At 37.2% G+C, this 20569-nt stretch overlaps 1 protein-coding gene across 12 annotated transcripts in view; it reads right to left on the bottom strand.

Moving 5' to 3' along the window:
• REPS1 (RALBP1 associated Eps domain containing 1) overlaps nt 1–20569 on the bottom strand; it is a 90367-nt gene that overhangs the window by 473 nt on the left and 69325 nt on the right. For 5 of the 12 annotated variants that reach the window (XM_055535751.1, XM_055535755.1, XM_055535752.1 and 2 more), the window contains 8 exons: nt 10205–10277; nt 8691–8809; nt 7772–7854; nt 5840–6025; nt 4601–4693; nt 3773–3862; nt 2874–3022; nt 2039–2144 (listed from right to left, as the gene is read on the bottom strand). In XM_055535751.1, the coding sequence (XP_055391726.1) occupies nt 2039–2144; nt 2874–3022; nt 3773–3862; nt 4601–4693; nt 5840–6025; nt 7772–7854; nt 8691–8809; nt 10205–10277 (899 nt within the window). The remainder of the gene's footprint in view (nt 1–2038; nt 2145–2873; nt 3023–3772; nt 3863–4600; nt 4694–5839; nt 6026–7771; nt 7855–8690; nt 8810–10204; nt 10278–20569) is intronic. The other 7 variants (XM_055535762.1, XM_055535760.1, XM_055535759.1 and 4 more) reach the window with 5 other exon arrangements.

Raw genomic sequence — 20569 nt, forward strand, 5'->3', positions numbered from 1 at the left:
TTTTTTTCCTTCATTATTAGAAAAGCCAGTATTTGCAGATGGTGGCTATTAATGCATGAATTTTGCACAAAGCCCACCCCTTGCAATAACTGCAGATGAGCTGGTTAACAAAGATTCTTTCCCCTGGTGATTACCTCTGGTCATAACCACTCCTGCACCTCATTTTGAGCTTCCATTTCACAACAAATAAATGTATTTTATAATCAAAATTTCTAATGACTGTCGATTTGGGGCAGTCTTTTCAGAGTCAGCAACTTCTTATGCAGCCATATCCTTTTTTTCTTTTTCTCTATCACATTGACAGTATCATGTTTTAACCAGAATGACCTCCTATCTGGTACCATACTTTCTCAAAGGATAATGAGAAAAGTGATTTTTAAAAACAGCTTCTATATACATGTTTCTATGGTTTTTCGTAGTTCTTCAGAAAAACATGCATTAACAAAACTTTCACCTCAAGGTATGCTACTAGCAAGCTTATCATTTAGTTTTACATTCTTCCTTTACAATGGACCAAATTCACAAGTCATAGAACAGCTATGAATATCTTCTTTGATTAAAGAGTTATACAGAATATTATTCCTTTAACATATATTTATCAAATGCCCAACATGTGTGAAGTTTTGAGGACAGAGACACGATGGTTATAAATCTATCCAGGACAATCTCAGTTTATCTCTGATGTCCTGGCCTATATATTAACACATCCTTTTCTCTTAAAAGTACTCTGGTTTGAACAATGTATTACATGGTCACTGTAAACGGGAATGATTATGACTTAGCCTCAGTGAGTTCAGGTTAGTAGGACAGAGACACAAATGTGCCATAGATATGGGCAATTTAATAAATGCTAGAAAAGGAATATGAACAGAATACAGAATATTCTGTATTCATTTTACATTTCCATGGACTCCTTCCTCATCTTTATGGTTTACAACCTTGCTACTCAAAGTGGAGTCAACTGTCCCGAAGCATCTCCTTCACCTGGAAGCTTAGTAAAAATTGCAGTCGTCTCAGGTCCCTCTCCATACCAGACATGAATCAAAATTTTCATTTTAACATGTGACCCCTTCCTAAGTGTATACAATTAAGGTTTGAGAACCACTGGTTTATAAGATGTGAATGAATGCCTAATAATGTTGATGAATCATACATGATTCTGCTTGCTGGTTTTTATGTATAGGGATTCAAAAAAATCATGGTTAGTAGTAAGCAAGAAAACAAACTCATCCTCTCAAGCACAGATGACAGAAGTACACGCTGGCCCTGAGCACCATTTCTATTTAAGGGTTGTCTTTTCTGTTTTAGAGATGATCTAAATTGCCCCCATCCCTCTTCTTTAGACCTGTCATTTTCACAGAATCTAAGTTGTTTTGATAAAAGGATAAATTTACAATACTTGAATCATTGTAGAATTAGTGTGTAGACAGCCACATATATGATCCTGGAGGTAGCTGAGGTCACATTTCTACTCTTGGGTTTCATTATGAAAGTTAACGAACATTTTCAGTTCAGTTCAGTAGCCCAGTCATGTCCAACTCTTTGCGACCCTATGGACTGCAGCACGCCAGGCCTCCCTGTCAATTGCCAACTACCAGAGTTTACTCAAATTCATGTCCATTGAGTCAGTGATACCATTCAACCATCTGGTCCTCTGTTTTCCCCTTCTCCTGCCTTCAATCTTTCCCAGCATCAGGGTCTTTTCAAATGAGCCAGTTCTTCGCATCAGGTGGCCAAAGTACTGGAGTTTCAACTTCAGCTTCAGTCCTTCCAATGAATATTCAGGACTGAACATTTTAGGAATATGCTTTACATACATGTAGGATAAGGAAATCATACAAAAAATGAGTACAGGAAATTCTTTTTAATATTAAAAGATTCAAAGGCATATAAAACATTTTAGATCCATACTTCTCCTGCTACTTGGAAAAGTTTCATACTAGGGTAAGAACTGGTGGATCACCTCCAAGTCTAGTTCAACACTAAGAGGCTCTGAGTCCATGGAACTTTCCAAATAAAGATTCAGAAACTACATTACCTTTAACTGTTGCTGCAATTCACTATTCAATCTGGCCAAAACTGTGTTGGTTTCCTTATTGCGTCTAATTGATGCCTGAATAGCTTTCTTATCTTTCCCAACAGACCTGAGAAGATAAAGACAGCAAAAAACTTGACCTTCATTCTTCTTATTCAATTTGCTCCATTCTTCCCTGTGATCTGTGGCTAATCCCAGAATGCTGAGGGAGCATCTTTGCCCTGCTAGCATAGCTCAACCTTGCTTGATCAGTTTTAAAGCTCAACCAAAAACTACTAAGCTTCAGAGGCTTAATTACTGTAGTTATTGATTTAGTGACTTTTCTGTAGAATCACCTGAGTTTAAGTCAGTGCAGAGCAGGTATAAGCAAACTTTTTCTATAAATGGTTAGATAGTAAATATTTTAAGCTTTGCAGACCATACCATTTCTGCTGAATATTCTGGGTTTTTTTTTAAAAATCTTTTTTCTCTTTTTAAACAAAAATGTAAAAGCCCTTACAAAAACTGGCCATGGGTTGACTTTGGCCCATAAGCCCTAGCTTGCCAATTCTTGATTCTAGAACAACCATAGTTAAAACATCAGTGTTACTATGCAGTATAATTTTTAAAGTCTGCTCTAGGATTTGCAACTTGAGTTGAACTTAATAACAGAGGCGGGGGAAAAGCGGGAAGAATATTCCACTTACTCATAAATGAGAAAACTCTCAAAGGGGAACAGTGGAGGACCTGTGCTCAACTACAGGACCAGTCTGACCATAATTCCTTTCTGTTTAATATTTTTAATTACTGTGCATTTTGTTTCCAGTAATTACACGTGTTTAGGAACAGCTTTGATTACCGAGGAATAGAAGGTTGTGATGCAAGAACAGCAGCTAGGACACCTGTCTTCTGTGTATGTTCATCAACTTCTGGCCTTAATTCATCTTCTGATTTTAATCTCCTTCGAACAGGTTTAGGTGGTGGAGCAAGAGGTGTTGTGCCTTTGCTCTGGGGACAAGAATTTCATGAATAATAAGCATTTCTTAAAGACATTTGTGGTTTGTTAGCACTTTGCCAACATCATATGCTTTCTTTAAGCCTTTCATTCTCTAAAAATTATGGGTCCTACTTTAAAGCAATTTATGTATTTGTGGCAACAGCTAACTTAAATTACAATGGGAAAGAATGTTCCTAGTGACATCACAAGTGTAAATGTACCTATTAGACAAAATTTTTACAGGGTGACATAACAAGCTCAAGGCCCGAATTCTGTGACTCAAGGCTATAATATTCAGTTATAACATAACACACTCAATATATATCTGTTCAATAACTATAAAAGGGAGTCTCCAGAAATATGCATCCAGTATCACCAGAGGGTTTTCTATTCAAATATCCTAAGATATATTATCTTAATGAATACTTTATAAAGAAGTGGAAAACCAGGTAATTCTTTAAAAAATCTTTCATTAAGATATATAATAACTCTTAAAAATGAGTGGCTATTTTATTGGAGATCTGTCCTCAACAGAATCAAATATAACAGTCTGGTATTTACTGTAACCTGATTTGACCTGTTAATAAATAAAAACAAGAGTCAACTGCCATCCCTTTGGGTAAATGCTATTTTTAATCTATTGCCATTTACTGACAAAATAAAATTCACTATTAAAAAAATTACAGAAGTACTAACAGTAAAAAAAAAAAAAAAAAAAAGTGTCCAGAAAGTAGCATTTAAATACTTTCAGAAACACTCACCGTTTTAGTGACTACTGGGGATGTCTCAATGATAACAAAAAAAGTGACCAAAATTTTTTTCTCAAAAAGTGTCCTGTTATCTGCAATGTACTTTGAAATGCAAACAACAGATAAGAAGGAGGGATATAGAGAGAACGATGCAGGTATAAAGCAAGTATATTAACACAAGGAAAAATGTTATATTTTTCTATTTCTTTAATTCTGTATTTATATGAAATGAAGAACATTCACTAAACATACTGATAGTCATTTCGTTATATATGTAAGTCAAATAATTATGTTGTACACCTTAACTTATACTGTGTTATGTGTCAATTATATCTTAATAAAACTGGAAGAAAAATATAGTAAATATTAATGGTACAATCAAGGTGTGGCTTTATTGTTGTACAATATAAAATTCTTTCAACTCTTCTGTATGTTTAAAATTTTTTGCAATAAATTTTTGGGAAAACATTATTCCTAAGACAGCTAAAAAAAGGCAGAGAGGATAATATTAACCTTAGAGGGTTAATAATCTTTCCCTGTTATACTCAGAACTGAAATAACAAAAACTGAGTATAACAAAAAAGGAAGTTCTACTTTATGTACTTGAAACAATGTAATAACCACACAAAATCTGAGAACCTGTGGCACGCATTCATACAAATGACAGGCTATCATCTCTACCTCTAGGTGGACTGTGTTCTGAGACAGGCTCTATGTATTACAGTTTAAGGCAGTGAAATGGGTTAGATGATCTCTAACTTTATTTGTAAGATTTTCAAATTATATCATATAATTTTTATATGTATAAAACAATCAATACTGTAAAAGACTTTTGTATACCACATTGGCGGGAGCACTAGCAGCTGTCTTTTCTTCAATCTTACTATCTGTTTTGGCAACTCGAGAACTTGCGGGATCAGAAGCTTTTTCAACCTAGAGATGAGTATATTATTATTACAAATTATATATAAGTAACATACATATATGAATAATTATATAAGTAACAGATCAGAGAGCAAAATGTTTAGAAAACATTCATTCTAACAGTAAGAAGCTCAGATGAAGATGAGAGGAGTCTGAGACTACCTTGTGAAATGATCATGCATCTGCCCCTTTAGGGCAGAGAGGGAAGAGTATACATCTCTGAGGGGATGGCTGACGATGTCTGGGAAGTTCTTTGATTGTGGGAGGGTACGTACAAGTACCCACTGCACACCTCTACTCCCACCTCAGGCCCGCTCTGCCTTCCTGGAGGTACAGCCCATTTCCCTAAGTAGCCCCAGGCCAGGCAGAAAGTTTGAAGAACTAGCTGGTAGAAAATTTTCCATGGACCAAATCTGTAAGAACTCTCTATGTAAATTATGCCAGTCAAATGTCAGTTTTTTAAATCTACTAGAGAAGGTCAGTATAAACTGGAATAATCAGAGCAAACTTCAGAATTCCCGATCCCTCCAACTCCATATTTACACTTATGAGGACAGGGATCCCTGTCCCTCATAGAGAAGTTTTGCTGCTAGAACCAAACAGTCCCCCAGAACACTGGCTGCCAAGATGAATTTCTGGCATCCTGTCGTCTGTAAGTCTGTCTAACTGATGTGACTTACTCCCTTACAATTTTCACCAAATCACACAATCAAATGCTTAGCATTAAGATGCAACACCATAAACTGACTTATTCTCAAACAAACTGAGGGTAGCTATGGCAACCACAGCTTCTTATTATACAGAAATCTTTGAATCAAACAATCAGATGCTTAGCATTAAAATGCAACTCCCAGAACAGTGTTTTAGCCAAAACCAGATGGTTGCATCTTTTCATGTGACATCTACCCTTCACCCAGATATTGATTCTTACTAAGCATTTTATGCAACCAGCAGGTGGTCTGAGGCCAGTAAGAAATTGAGAAGCATTGATCTAGGGAATATAAACCCTCTAAAAGCAGCAACAGCAGGTATTTTACCCACTGATGTCCCTTCTATTATTTGCCCTTTTAGGGGTTCCTCTGTTTAAAGACTGGCTTATGAGCACAATATTGGAAGATTCCCAGCAGAAAATTAGAGAAGCCCTTGAAAACTGACCGGCAAGACCTCTGGATGTTTCTCGGCTTCATCATCTTGTTCTTCATTTACATTTGATGCAGCAAATACTTCAAATTGGCTGAAATCTGCAAAATTTGGTTGTTCTGGTATCTGCTGAGGTGAGGTACTAGTGTGAGTTATTAGGCCATCGGCATCCACTGGGCGATGCACAACGGGACCAGGAGCCTACAGGAGGGTTTAGGACACAGGAAGGAGCAAATCATTTTACTGATCTAGTGTCACAGAACAGCCTTCCTTTTCTTTGAAAATTTATTATAAGGATGTTCTGATTTATTAGCTGAAAATTCAGGAAGGTGAGCTACAGTAACATTTAGCTCTAAACAACCTTGAGTGAAATGCCAAGACAGTAAAAAATTAAGATAACAAATCTCCAAATAAAAAGATACTTTCACAAAATTCTTATTGCCAAGAATGTGCATCAAAGGAAAGAAGTTCTGGCCTTAATCTCTGATTCTCCCCTTGCATCTATTTTTTCTTAATTAGGTTGCTGCATAATTGTTCATTATTTTAAAAAACTGTTTTTAAAAATGTTTCATTATGTTTCTAAAAAGACTGTTATCTTTAAAGTGTGAAAACCAGTGCTCTAGCTGTTCTCCAGCACTCCAGTGCACTCTTCTTCAATTTGTCCTTCACTCTTTACAAGATCAATTCTTCTGAAGTCTCCACTTGAAAACTAAACTTATTGAGTATCTACTTTTGACCAAACAAATAAGGTCCATCCTTAACAAAGCTGATAATCTAGTGCAGGATACGAGAAAAGTAAACAAGGGATTAAAATACAGTGTGAGGAGTTTTGTGACAAAGGAAGCACAGGAAGCTAAAGGAATAAATCTGAAGTCTCTCCCCTGCTCACCCTTAAAAAATTCTCCATATCCTACAAGAAAAACTCCACCATCTTAGTATGATATAGGAGATGCGCTGTCATTTCCTCACCTCTTCAATTTTATTTCCCATCACTCTAGTTGTACTGAACTCAGCAGCTTTTCCTTGAAGAATATGCCAGGCTTACCTTACCCTCTCTGCTACTCCTTCTGGTTGAATTGCCTTTTCCTCAAGAAATAGTATTTTATCTTTCAAGTCTCTGCTGAAGTCTAACTTCCTTCATTTTACTTGACTTTTTCAGTGTGATCCCTGATGTTACTAGCTAGGACATGTATGCTAAAACATTTTATAAGTATGTCTACTACAGCATTTCTATTATAACTGTTTACAGGTCTGTTTTTCCCACTAGACTGGTTCTTGAGTCAAGAGATAATTCACTGGGTTTTACACCTTAATGCAGTAAAAGTATTTTGGTTGGCCCTTTAGATAAATAAATACTGGAATATTCAAATTTCAGTATCTTTGACAATTAGGAAACCATCTTTTTAACTACAAATAACCAATTTCATTATAAGACTCTAACTCAGAAAAATCAACCTAATTCATTCATGTAAAAATGTAGCTAGTCAGTCACATAAAACTAAGCTACAAACTAGAATCTATTTCGGAACATAATAGCTTTATGCAGACGCAACAACTCTGACCTGTTAGTTGTGTAACACTTTTCACTGATGCAGGAACGCATCTAGGGAGACACAGGGAGGTTACCCCGAGTCACCACTAGATCCAGGACATACATGGCATTCCTATCCCTCGATACACTGGTGCTTCTCCTAAACCCTCCTTTCTGAGACACTATCATTTGGTTCACTTCTAAGTTTCTTTCAAAAAACAACCCAAATCATTATTGGAATTCTTATCCTCTAAGAAAAGACCTAGCTTCTCCGAATTAAATATGCATTAAGAATGACAGTTAGGCAATTCCCGATTTTCAAAATAATTCTAGAATAGAATCAAAGACCTAACAGATAAACTGACCAAGGGGACTATAATCACTGATGCTTACTAATAAAGACCTAGGAGAATTACCTGTGAGGGCTGTGGTCTTGGAGGCACTGCAGGAGGTTGGGCAACAACTCCAGCCTGTTGCTGTCCTGTGTGAATACACAAGTCTTCTTTTTGTAAATATTTATAATTACTTTGCTAGTAGAGCAGATAGGCTGAATGAATGTGATCAAATGATAAAGATTTCAAATGCCAATGTATAGTACTGGAAGCCAAGTCCATCTCGTCAAACTGTCTGGATATGGTTGAATCTCACAGCCTCTTCTCAGACCTCACTTCTCTTGCTCTACTGCACACAGCACTTGTCTTGCTCCTCCCTGTTCCTGTAACACTATACATTCTTGGTTTTCTTCCCACCTTTATGACTACTTTTAGCTATCAAATATGAAGACTTACAAATTTCCTCTTTCCATTTAGCATTTTAGTATATCATTTCTATGTAAATGATTCTCAAATCATATATCAATCTTACTTAGCCCATAGGTCCAGCGACCTGTTGATTTTTCTCTTCTTTCTCATCATTCCAACCACATAATATCAAAAACAGAACATCATCACCCTCTATCCTAACTTTTCTATTTTGACCAACAGTAAGACCAGTCATATAAAAATTGAACCCTCTGAGTATTATGACTCCTCTCTCTCCTCTGTCATGTAATATAAGACCTATTAGCTTTTCCTCCTTAATATCTCCACATAAAATCTTTCTTTTAAAATCTCTTGTGGCATCTCTTAGGTTCCCATCTTTATCATTTGAACTCACATTTTAGATAGTCATTAAGGAAAATAAATTCCCTCTCATCTGATACTTTTTCAATTTAAAATTCTTCTTCAGATAAATATCAAAAAATAAGAGAAAACAAGATACTGTGTATCTTTAATCAACTAAATATATTTAACAATTTAACATATTTAATTTGTATCACAGTTCTCTAGCCCCTACCTGTTGTGACGGAAAAGGTCCGATTCATATCTAAAGATGATGATCTAGAATGAGAGGGCTGAGGCCTTGGAGGTGGAGGTGGTGGTGCAGTGTTTTCAGGCGATGTTCCTGAATGAGACCTGCAAAATTGGCCCTGTTACAATCGGTCATGTTATTGCAGCTTTTCTTTTTAAGCAATCAAACTTAGCTAAGCAACAAAGGATCTTATTGGTATGACATTTTCTCCAGAGGGTATACAAGTATTACAATGAATAGAGTACTATTTACAATGTGCATTCAACAAGCAGTTACTTAATATAGCAAATAATCTTCTTTATACATTTAACACAATTTTAAAGAACTTTAAAAAAAGTTATTAACATGAATTCAAGGTAGACTACTAACCAAGTGTAATGTTTTCATATTCAGTTAAAGGCAATATTAATCTGAAAAGCTGTTTTCAAAGAAGAGTAACTGTACTTTCAGATATGGTTAGCTTTCAACTTACTTAAATTTTGGTAAGCTGAAGTACACTTTGGCTTGACTATGTGAGACGCCATCTCATCTTAAAATCACTCATTTTAGAGGTGATTATACTCATGTTCACTCACTCTGGAGATCTGCTTATTAGCCACCAAAGTCTTCTATATTCTGAAGAATCTCATGGACTAAGACAATCTGATCCTCACTAATAGGAATAAAAAGCAGACTAAAATCCCAAATGAGAACTCTAAGACATATGAAGAAGCAGCCTTCTGACTGTGTGAGCTACTGGAAAGTCTACGTTACCAGTCTCTCCATACATCCTCCAGGTGTGTGGCAAAAGACTCTTATGATGTATGAAAAGCACCAGAGAAAGATGCTTCTGTCCTGTGCAGTTTTGAGAGGATGGTGAAGCCCTGGGAGACAGACCCCTTTGCCACCTCACCCTGTCCTGTATTATTTTTGTTTGTGCCCGAAATGTTAACATGTGACACAGGTCTTCAGGATGGGTAGGTAGCCCAACACTAGGCTGCATGTCCAGATGACACTTTAAAACACCAAATTCTTTTGGTACTTGTCCCATAAGGCTATAAAAGGAAATTTGCATATTTCATACTTAAAGAGACTCTCACTGCTCAGCTACCAAAAAGGACTGTATTAAACCAACTGCCAAGAAGTTATCAGTTTATTTTAAACCTTCCACAGAATACCAAGAAGACAACGATTCCTTTTGCTTTGCTTTTCTTTGGAAAGAATAAAAATCATTTCCCTTTTATATAAATCAATAGGTAACCTGACAGCCTTTAGAGAAGTGAAGAACTGAGAAAAATAATTTATGCATGCATGCATGCTAAGTCACTTAGACTGTGTGCGACCCTATGGACTGCAGCCCACCAGGCTCCACTGTCCATGGGATTCCTCAGGCAAGATATACTGGATGGGTTGCCATTTCCGTCTCCGAAAATAATTTATACTTGGTTTCAAATAATTTTCAATATTAAAATGTAACAAAATACTTTAATTATGCTTTTTTAATTAACAGAAACACTAACCTTTGACGAGTTACGTTGTTTCCAATCTGTTCTGGATCCGAAGTAAAAGAGTCTGAACTACTGTACCCATCTGCTGATAAATGGGATATATCCTATTTAATAATAATCATTTCTTTACTTTTTATTCTATGTCTTAAACAGGTAATTGAATTAATGTTTCAAACCAGGGATATTCAAAGATTGGCCAACGGGTTAATGTTTCATCATTGTATTACTAACCATAAAAGATTAGATATAAATCAAATAAATGGTGTACTTATACAATAAAATACTATGCACAGAGAGCAATTACAATCTAAAAAAGTTAGTTTGATAATAGAGAAATATTCAAAATTAGTTACATGGAAGCAGGGCAGAAAATAGTACACATATCACAATTTCATTTCATATAAAAATATAACATGCACAAAGATTAAGGTTGACAATGAATGTTAATTATGGTCATTTGTGGAACAGTGAAATTATAATTTGTATTTTCTTATTTTTGTTTATTACATTTCTACAAGTGTGAATAGTTTTTATAATGAAAAAAATTCCTTTTTAAAGGATAAATTAGAAGCATTTTAAGTTAAAAAGCAAACTTAAAAATTGTTTATGCAAATTAAAAAAATTTTGATAAAGGAATAAACTGTGCTTAGACAATGATAAAACTTATGAAATTAGCCAGAGGGTACCAATTTTTCACCTGAGGACATATTTTCAATTTCCTTAAAATCTTATAAAGGAGCAGAGAATCCCAGAATCAGACTAACAGCTATGAAGCAATAAAGAAGTTTTAAAACAGAAAACTCTAGGGATAATCTGAAGAAATACTATGAAATACCTTTCAAGAGTTATAAATAGAAGGGACTGGTTATTTAGTTTAGTTTCATTCCAAAGTGTATCCCGCTTCTTTTTCCTGTCAAATCACTGAGAAGTTTACTAATTGGTACAGGAATGATGTTAAAATTAACACATTCCCATTTGGACATTGTTAACAGGCATCTCAGACTGAACACGTCCAAAACTGAATTCCTACCCCTTTCTCCCACAAATCTTCTACTACAATAGACTTCTTCAATTTCCAGTTGCTCTGGCTAACATCCCTTGAATCACCCTGATTCCCTTGCCCCCACCCTTCACATCCTGTATCACAAAGGTAAACAAATCCTGTGGTCTTTTCCTACCAAAATCTAGCCAGAATCTGACCACTTCTTAGCACTTTTACTGCTACCACGACATCATCTTCTCTTGCCTGTATTATTATAACCGTTTCCTAAAACCGTCTTTCCCTGTTTGAATTCTTGCCTTCTTCTGATCTATTACCAATATAGCAGCCAGAATGATCTTGTTAAAAAAGGAAGGTCAGGTTACATCACTTCTCCATTCAGAAACCTTCTAAATGGCGTTTCATCTTTCTCGGTAGAAGTCAGTCTTTTTTGTTTGTTTGTTTCTTCAGCATTCTTTTATTTTTTTTTTTAATTTTATTTTATTTTTAAACTTTACAATATTGTATTAGTTTTGCCAAACATTGAAATGAATCCGCCACAGGTATACCCGTGCTCCCCATCCTGAACCCGCTCCTCCTCCCCATACCCTCCCTCTGGGTCGTCCCAGTACACCAGCCCCAGAAGTCAGTCTTACACTGTTCCCTGGTTACTATTCTCCCACATGCTAGTTCTAGTTCAGGTATTTGCTGGCTGTTTCCAGCAGATATAAAAAGAAGGCATCTTCCCTAAACCAGGGCTCCATACTGGCTATTCCTTTGGCCTAAAACGTCCTTCCTTAAGATACACACACAGTTAAATTAATCTTCTTCAAGTTTTAACTCAAATACCACTTTTTGGTAAGGATTTCTTTGATCACCTTACTTAAACTGTCACGCCCTCTCCCCTTTCACAACTTAATTTTGATCCAGGGTATTAACTATATCCTAAGATACAGTTATTTTTATTTCCTTTTTCTCTTGTCTCCCCTATAAAATGCAAACTTCATAAGGGCAAAGAATTTTTTGTTTTGTTTACTGCTGAATACTCAGTGTCTAGAACAGAGCCTGACACATATTAATAGTATTCCATTAACAATGACTGAATGAGCATACACACAATTTCCTGTGAAGGAAGAAAGGAGTGGGGAAGAGCTGGCTGAGAGGGACGGCCAACAGGAGGCCTGCCTTGAAGCAGGCGCAGTGGCAACTGGCATCCATTTATTAACGCGGAGGGTAGGGGTCTTTAAAAGGATTGACTATTCTCTGCATTACCCAGTGACGATAATACTAAATGGCAATATATTCAAATTATTCAGATTCTAAATGTAGACTAAGGATAAGAGACAAGATGGCAGAGGAGCAGGTGGAAGTGGAGTACACCTCTTCTTCACAGATGCATCAGGAACACATCTTCAGATGCAGAAGATCTTGCAGAGCACCAGCTTAGAGCTAGCAGGAGTCCCTGACCACTGGAAAGGAATATACAGATCCACACAAAACTGGGCAGGACAAAGAAGGGAAGGGAAAAAGAGGAGGAGAGTTAGCACAATTGAACCTGTCCCCAGCAGGTAGGAAAGTGGAAGAAGGGGTGATATCCCCCTATCAGGGCAATCGGTTGGGACAAAGGGGAAGCATCTGAGACTATTGGAGAGTGAAGGAGCTGATCTGTGACCTTCTGAATGGAGTGAGAACCACACAGACAATCTGTGCCATGGCCCTACATAGCCCAGGGAGGGACACAGCCCACCAGAACGCAGAGCAGCTGGGAGCTGGAGCGTAACCGCAATCCCAGGGCAAGGACTGCTGTTGACTTTGGGGAAACAGCCGGAAGGGATGGGAGGGAGGAGACTGCTGTAGGGAATGCCTTTGGAATCAAGTCAGGTAGCCATGGAAGCGGGCGCTACTGCTGAGTCACATACAAGGAGTGGAGCCGTCACTTCTCCCCTATATGCTGGCATGAGCAGCCGAGTAACAGAGGAATACCCCAGAGAAGGTGGCCATCTGAGTGCCTGACATGCCAAGCAACAGAGAAGGACCCCCATCAGACCCTCTGAACGCCAGCTGCCAGAAGCTAGAAAGAGATTCTAACAGCACCATATCTCCTGTGCCCGTGGCTGCCAGCTTCCCGGCATACCTGGCGCCATCAGAGTCCCTGCGACCTAAGCAGTCGCACCACCTCCACACCTGGTCCTCCCTGGGGCAGACCCAAGTCCTAGAGGCAGCCTCAGGAACTAATTCCTGTAAATGACCCACAAGCAGAGGTGGGGATAAAACCACAACTGAGTTCCAGGGGCAGAGTGGACAAGGAAGAGGGTTGAAAACCTTTTCACCAGCTATACAAGCTAGAGATTATATCCACATGATCAACTAGGCAGACTCTGTGTCTATGGAATGCATAGAAGGGCGAGTGTATCCACAAAACAAAATGCCCTAGCTCTGACAGCTGTGGACACTGGAGGCAAGAACCTACAAGAGGAGAACTAGATTAGAGTCTGTGCTGTCCACACAGCTGGTCTAGAGACCAGCTCCCCCAATACTGGAGGGCTTCCTAGTGAGGTGGAAGTGGACTGTGCATCACAGTAGGGGACGGGATGCTGACAGTTGAGACCTGAGAAAAACATTTATTATTAATCTTATATTTTGATTTGTTCTGTAGTTGATTCTGGTCTTCTTTCCTCTGATGCTGTGGTTGTTGACTTCATTATTATTGTATCTATTTAAGCTTTTGAGAATTTTTTAAAATACATTTTATTTCCTTCATATACATCTATCTCTACATTGGCTTTTTGCAGATCTGTGGGGCTTTTTCTTTGTTGTTGTTTCATTTTGTTTCCTTCTTATTATATAAAAATTTTATTTATATATAAGATTTATATATTATTTATATATATGTACAATATATACACTATTGTATGCAATATATTCTTTTTATATATATACATATATATAGAATATATATATGCATATATATAGAATATACAATAAGATTATTATACATAAACTCTTTATTATATATAAATCTTTTTTATATACTTTACTTTTCTATTTTTTTCTTTCTTCTTTTCACCATGTTTGTTAGTTTGTTTGCTTTATTCCTCAGCTGGCTCTCTTCTTTGGTCTTGTTCTGTTTAGTTAGTGTTGTTTTTAATTTGTTGATATCACTTATGGTTTCCTTTGCTCACAGGGTCACTCTCTTGTACTTTGTTTTCTTTGGACTATTTTGGTTTTGTGTGTGTGTGTGTTCCTTTGTTTCTGTTATTATTTGTCTGATTTTGAATTTACCATTTGTCTGGGGTTCTTTTTTGTGTGTGTTTGTTTTAATCCTCTTTACTGCCATAACAAACAGCTTGTGGGATCCTGGTTCCTTGATGAGAGATTGGGCCTGAGCCTCTGGGTTGGAAGCACTGAGTCCAGGACACTAGATGGCCAGAGAATTCCTGATCCCAGGGAGTATTAATTAGTGAGAGCTCCCATGAAGGCCTCTTCCTGTATCCAAGACCCAGCACCACTCAACTGCTGGCAGCACCAGCAAAGGGCACCTTACCCAAACAACAAGCAAGATGTCAAGAGGAGACAGGCTTCCCACAGACACCCCCAAACATACCACTAACACAGACCTGCTCAATAGAGGGGGGAAAAACTCACCTTCTCCCACCAGAAGGCAAGCACAAGTCCCTCCCAACATAAAGCCTACACAAACCACTGGACCAACCGCACCCACTGATGGCAAGACCAAAAACGAGAGGATATGTCAAACACAGTAAGTTAGATAACACGAAAAAACAGAGAAATATTGTGCAAATGAAGGACCAAGGTAAAAACCCACAACACCAAATAAACAAAGAGGAAATAGGCCAACTACCTGAAAAAGAATTCAGAGTAATGACAGTAAAGATGATCCACAATCTCGAAAATAGAATGGAGAAAATGCAAGTCATTTAACACATTTAACAATGACCCAGAAGAAACAAAGAATGAACAGAGGCAAACACAATTACCGAAATTAAAAATAATCTACAGGGAATCAATAGCAGAATAACTGAGGCTGAAGAATGAACTGAAAGACAGAATAAGTGAAAATAACTGCTGAAGAGCAGAATAATCACAAAAGAATGAGAAGAATTGGGGATAGTCTCAGAGACTGCTGGGATAATATTAAACTACCCACTCCAGTATTCTGGCCTGAAGAATTCCATGGACTGTGTTGTAAAATATTAAACACACCAACATTCAAATTAAGGGGTCCCAGAAGCAGAAGAGAAAAAGAAAGGGTCTGAGAAAATTTTTTAAGAGATTATAGTTGAAAACTTGCTTAACATGTGAAAGGAAATAGCCAATCAAGTCCAAGACTCACAGAGAGTTTCATAAAGGATAAATCAAAGGAGAAACATGCTGAGACACGTATTAATCAAACTGATAAAAATTAAACACAAAGGAAAAATATTAAAAGCAGTAAGGGAAAAGCAACAAGTAACATACAAGGGAAACTCCACACAGTTAACAGCTTCTTTCAAGAGAAACTCTGCAGGCCAGAGGCAATGGCAGGATGTATTTAAAGTAACAAAAGGGAAAAATCTACAACCAAGACTACACTACCCAGCAACAATCTCATTCAATATTGATAGAGAAATCAAAAGCTTTACAGATAAAAGTTAAGAGAATTTAGCACCACCAAATCAGCTTTACAACAAATGCTAAAGGGACTTCTATAGGCAGGAACACAGAGAAGGAAAAGACTTAGAAAAACAATTAAGAAAATGCCAATAGGAATATATGTATCAACAATTACTTTAAATGTAAATGGATTAAATGCTCCAATCAAAAGACATAGACTGGCTGAATGGATACAAAAACAAGACCCGTATATAAGCTGTCGACAAGAGACCCACTTCAGACCTAGACATATATATGGACAGAAAGTGAGAGAATGGAAAAAGATATACCATGCAAATGGAAACTGAAAGAAAGCTGGAGTAACTATTCTTATACCAGACAAAATAGACCTTAATATAAAGGATATTACAAAAATAATGACAGAAGGATACTACACAACAATCAAGGGATCAATCCAAGAAGACACAACAATTATAAATATTTACACACCCAAAATAGGAGCATCTCAACACCAAAGGCAAACACTACAGTCATAAAAGGGGAAACTGACAGTAATACAATTAGTAAGGGACTTTAACACCCCACTTACACCAATGGACAGGTCATCAAAACAAAAAATAAGGAAACATAAGCCTTCAATGACACATTAGACCAGATGGATCTAACTGATATCTTTAGGACATTCCATCCAAATGCAGAAAAATAAACCTTCTTCTCAAGGTCTGCACAAGGAACATTCTCCAGGGTAGTTCACATCTTGGGTCACAAATCAAGCCTTGGTAAATCTAAGAGAACTGAAATTATATCAAGCATCTTTTCTGACCACAGTGCTATGAGACTAGATTATCAACTGCGGAGAAAAAAAGCTGTAAAAAACACAAACACATGGAGAATACATTTAAAATGTATTAAATAATACGTTTTAAAATAAGCAACAGGTTACTGAAGAAATAAAAAGGGAAATAAACAAATACCTAGAAAAACAAATGATAATGAAAACATGATGACTCAATACCTATGTGATACTGCAAAAGCAGTTCTAAGAGGCAAGTTTATAGCAATCGAGTCCTACCTCAAAAAAAAGAAAAACACTGAATAGACAATCTAACCTTACACTTAAAGCAATTGGAAAAATAAGGGGAAAAAATCTCAAAGTTAACAGAAGGAAAGAAATAATAAAGATCAGAGTAGACATAAGTAAAAAATAAAAGAAAGAATAGCAAAAATCAGTAAAACTAAAAGCTTGTTCTTCAGTAAGATGAACAAAATTGACACATCATTAGCCAGACTCATTAAGAAAAAATGGAGAAGACTCAAATCAACAAAATTAGAAATGAAAAAGAAGAGGTTACAACAGACAATGCAGAAATACAAAGGATCATAAGAGACTATTATGAGCAACAATATGTTAATAAAATGGACAATCTGAAAGAAATGAACAGATACTTAGGAAAGTTCAACCTTCTAAGACTGAACCAGGAAGAAATAAAAATTTTGAACAAGCCAATCACAAGCACTGAAATCAAAACTGTGATCAAAAATCTCCCAAAAAACAAAAGTCAGATGGCTTCACAGGTGAATTCTATCAAATGTTTTGAGAAGAGCTATCCTTCTCAAACTCTTCCAAAAATTGCAGAGGAAGGAACACTTCCAAACTCATTCTATGAGGCTACCATCATCCTGACACCAAAACCAGACAAGGAAAATCACAAAAAAAGAAAATTACAGTCCATACCACTGATGAACATAAGAAGCAAAAATCCTCAACAAAATTCTAGCAAACACAATTCAGCAACACATTAAAAGGATCATACACCAAAATCATATTGAGTTTATCCCAGGGATGCCAGGCTTCTCCAATATATGCAAATCAATCAATGTGATACACCATATTAACAAATTAAAAGATAAAAATCATATGATAATCTCAACAGATGCAGAAAAAGCTTTTGACAAAATTCAGCACACATTTATGGTAAAATTCTTCAGAAAATTGGAATAAAAGGAACCTATCTCAAGTAATAAAGGTCATATATGATAAACCCAAGCAAACATTATTCTCAATGGTGAAAAACTGAAAGCATCTCCTTGAAGATCAAGAAGATGACAAGGGTGCCCACTCTTGCCACTATTATTAACAACATAGCTTTGGAAGTCCTAGCCATGGCAATCAGAGAGGAAAAAGAAATAAAAGGAATCCATATTGGAAAAGAAGAAGTAAAATTCTGTTTGCAGATGACATGATTCTCTACATACAAAACCTAAAGATACCATCAGAAAATCACTCGAGTTAATCGGTGAATTTGGTAAAGTTGCAGGATATAAAATTAATACACAGAAATCCCTTGCATTCCTATGCACTAAGAATGAAAAATCAGAAAAAGAAATTAAGGAATCAATCCCATTCACCATTGCAACAAAAAGAATAAAACACCCAGGAATAAACTTTGCTGCTGCTGCTGTTGCTAAGTCGCTTCCATCGTGTCCGACTCTGTGTGACCCCATAGATGGCCTCCCACCAGGTTCCCCAGTCCCTGGGATTCTCCAGGCAATAACACCGGAGTGGGTTGCCATTTCCTTCTCCAATGCATGAAAGTGAAAAGTGAAAGTGAAGTCGCTCAGTCGTGTCCGACTCTTAGCGACCTCATGGACTGCAGCCTACCAGGCTCCTCTGTCCATGGGATTTTCCGGGCAAGAGTGCTGGAGTGGGGTGCCATTGCCAGGAAATGTAAAAGCAATATATGGAAAACTATTAAGACACTGATGAAGGAAATCAAAGACAACATCAACAGACGGAGAGATATACCATGTTCCTTCTTGGATTGGAAGAATCAATACTGTGAAAATGATAATACTACCCAAAGCAATCTACAGACTCAAAGCAATCCTTATCAAATTACCAATGACATTTTTTACAGAACTAGAACAAAAAATACCCACAATTTGTATGGAAACACAAAAGACCCTGAATAGCCAAAGCAAACTCGAGAAAGAATGCACTAGAGGAATCAACCTCCCTGACTTCAGACTATACTACAATGTACAGTCATCAAGACAGAATGGTACTGGCACAAAAACAGAAATACAAACCGATGGTACAAGATAGAAAGCCCAGAGATAAACCCACACACCTATGGGCAGGTGTGACAAGGATGCAAGACTTTATCTTTGACAAAGGAGGCAAGACTATACGATGAAAAGTCTTTTATTGAAAAGACAGTACCTTCATTAAGTGGGGCTGGGAAAACTGGACAGCTATGTGTAAAAGAAGGAATTAGAACACTTCCTAAAACCACACACAAAGATAACTCAAAATGGATTAGACCTAAATGTAAGACCAGAAATTATAAAATTCTTAGAGGAAAACATAGGTAGAACACTCTTTGACATAAATCATATCGAGATCCACTATGACCCACCTCCTAGAGTAATGAAAATAAAAATATACAAATGGAATCTAATTAAACCTAAAAGCTTTGGTACAGCAAAGGGAAACCATAAACAAGATTTAAAGACAACCCTCAGAATAAGAGAAAATAACTGCAAATGAAGCAACTGATAAAGGATTAATCTTCAAAATATACAAGCAACTCATGCAGCTCAGTATCAGAAAAACCAACCAATCAAAAAACGAGCAGAAGACCTAAACATACATTTCTCCGAAGACAACATACAGATGACTAATAAACATATGAAAAATGCTCAACATCAATTATTATTAGAGAAATGCAATCAAAACTACAATGAGGTATCATACCACACCAGTCATAATGGCCATCATCAAAAAATGTACAAAAAATAAATGCTGGAGAGAATGTGGAAAAAAAGGAACACTCTTGCACTGTTGGTGGGAATGCAAACTGATACAGCCACTATAGAGAACAGTATGGAGATTTCGTTAAAAACTAGGAATTAAACTACCGAGTCCCTTGGACTGCAAGGAGATCCAACCAGTCCATTCTGAAGGAGATCAGCCCTGGGATTTCTTTGGAAGGAATGATGCTAAAGCTGAAACTCCAGTACTTTGGCCACCTCATGCGAAGAGTTGACTCATTGGAAAAGACTGATGCTGGGAGGGATTGGGGGCAGGAGGAGAAGGGGATGACAGAGGATGAGATGGCTGGATGGCATCGCTGACTTGATGGACATAAGTCTCAGAGAACTCCGGGAGTTGGTGATGGACAGGGAGGCCTGGCGTGCTGCGATTCATGGGGTTGCAAAGAGTCGGACACGACCGAGCGACTGATCTGATCTGATCTGATCTGATGACCTAGCAATCCCACTACTGGGCATACGCCCTGAGAAAACAGTAACTGAAAAAAACACATGTATTGCAATGTTCACTGCAGACACAGAAGCAACCTAGATCTCTGTTGAAAGATGAATGGATAAAGAAGTTGTACAAATACACAATGGAATATTACTCAGCCATATAACAATGAATGAGTTTGAATCAGATCTAGTGAGATGGATGAACCTAGAGCCATTTATACAGAGTGAAATAAGTCAGAAAGAGAAAAATATCATATATTAATGCATAATACGGAATCTAGGCAAACGGTATTGATGAACCTATTTGCAGGGCAGGAAAAGAGATTCAGACATAGAGAACAGGCTTACGGACACAGTGTGGGCAGAAGAGGGTGGGATGAATTGAGAGAGTAGCACTGAAATACAAACATTATCACATGTAAAACATACAGCTAATGGGAAGCTGCCGTGTATCACAGGGAGTGCAACCGGTGCTCTGTGATAACCCAGAGGGATGGGATGGGATGGGGTGG

The sequence above is a fragment of the Bubalus kerabau genome, chromosome 9 (assembly GCF_029407905.1).
Source record: "Bubalus kerabau isolate K-KA32 ecotype Philippines breed swamp buffalo chromosome 9, PCC_UOA_SB_1v2, whole genome shotgun sequence".
NCBI lineage: Eukaryota > Metazoa > Chordata > Mammalia > Artiodactyla > Bovidae > Bubalus > Bubalus kerabau.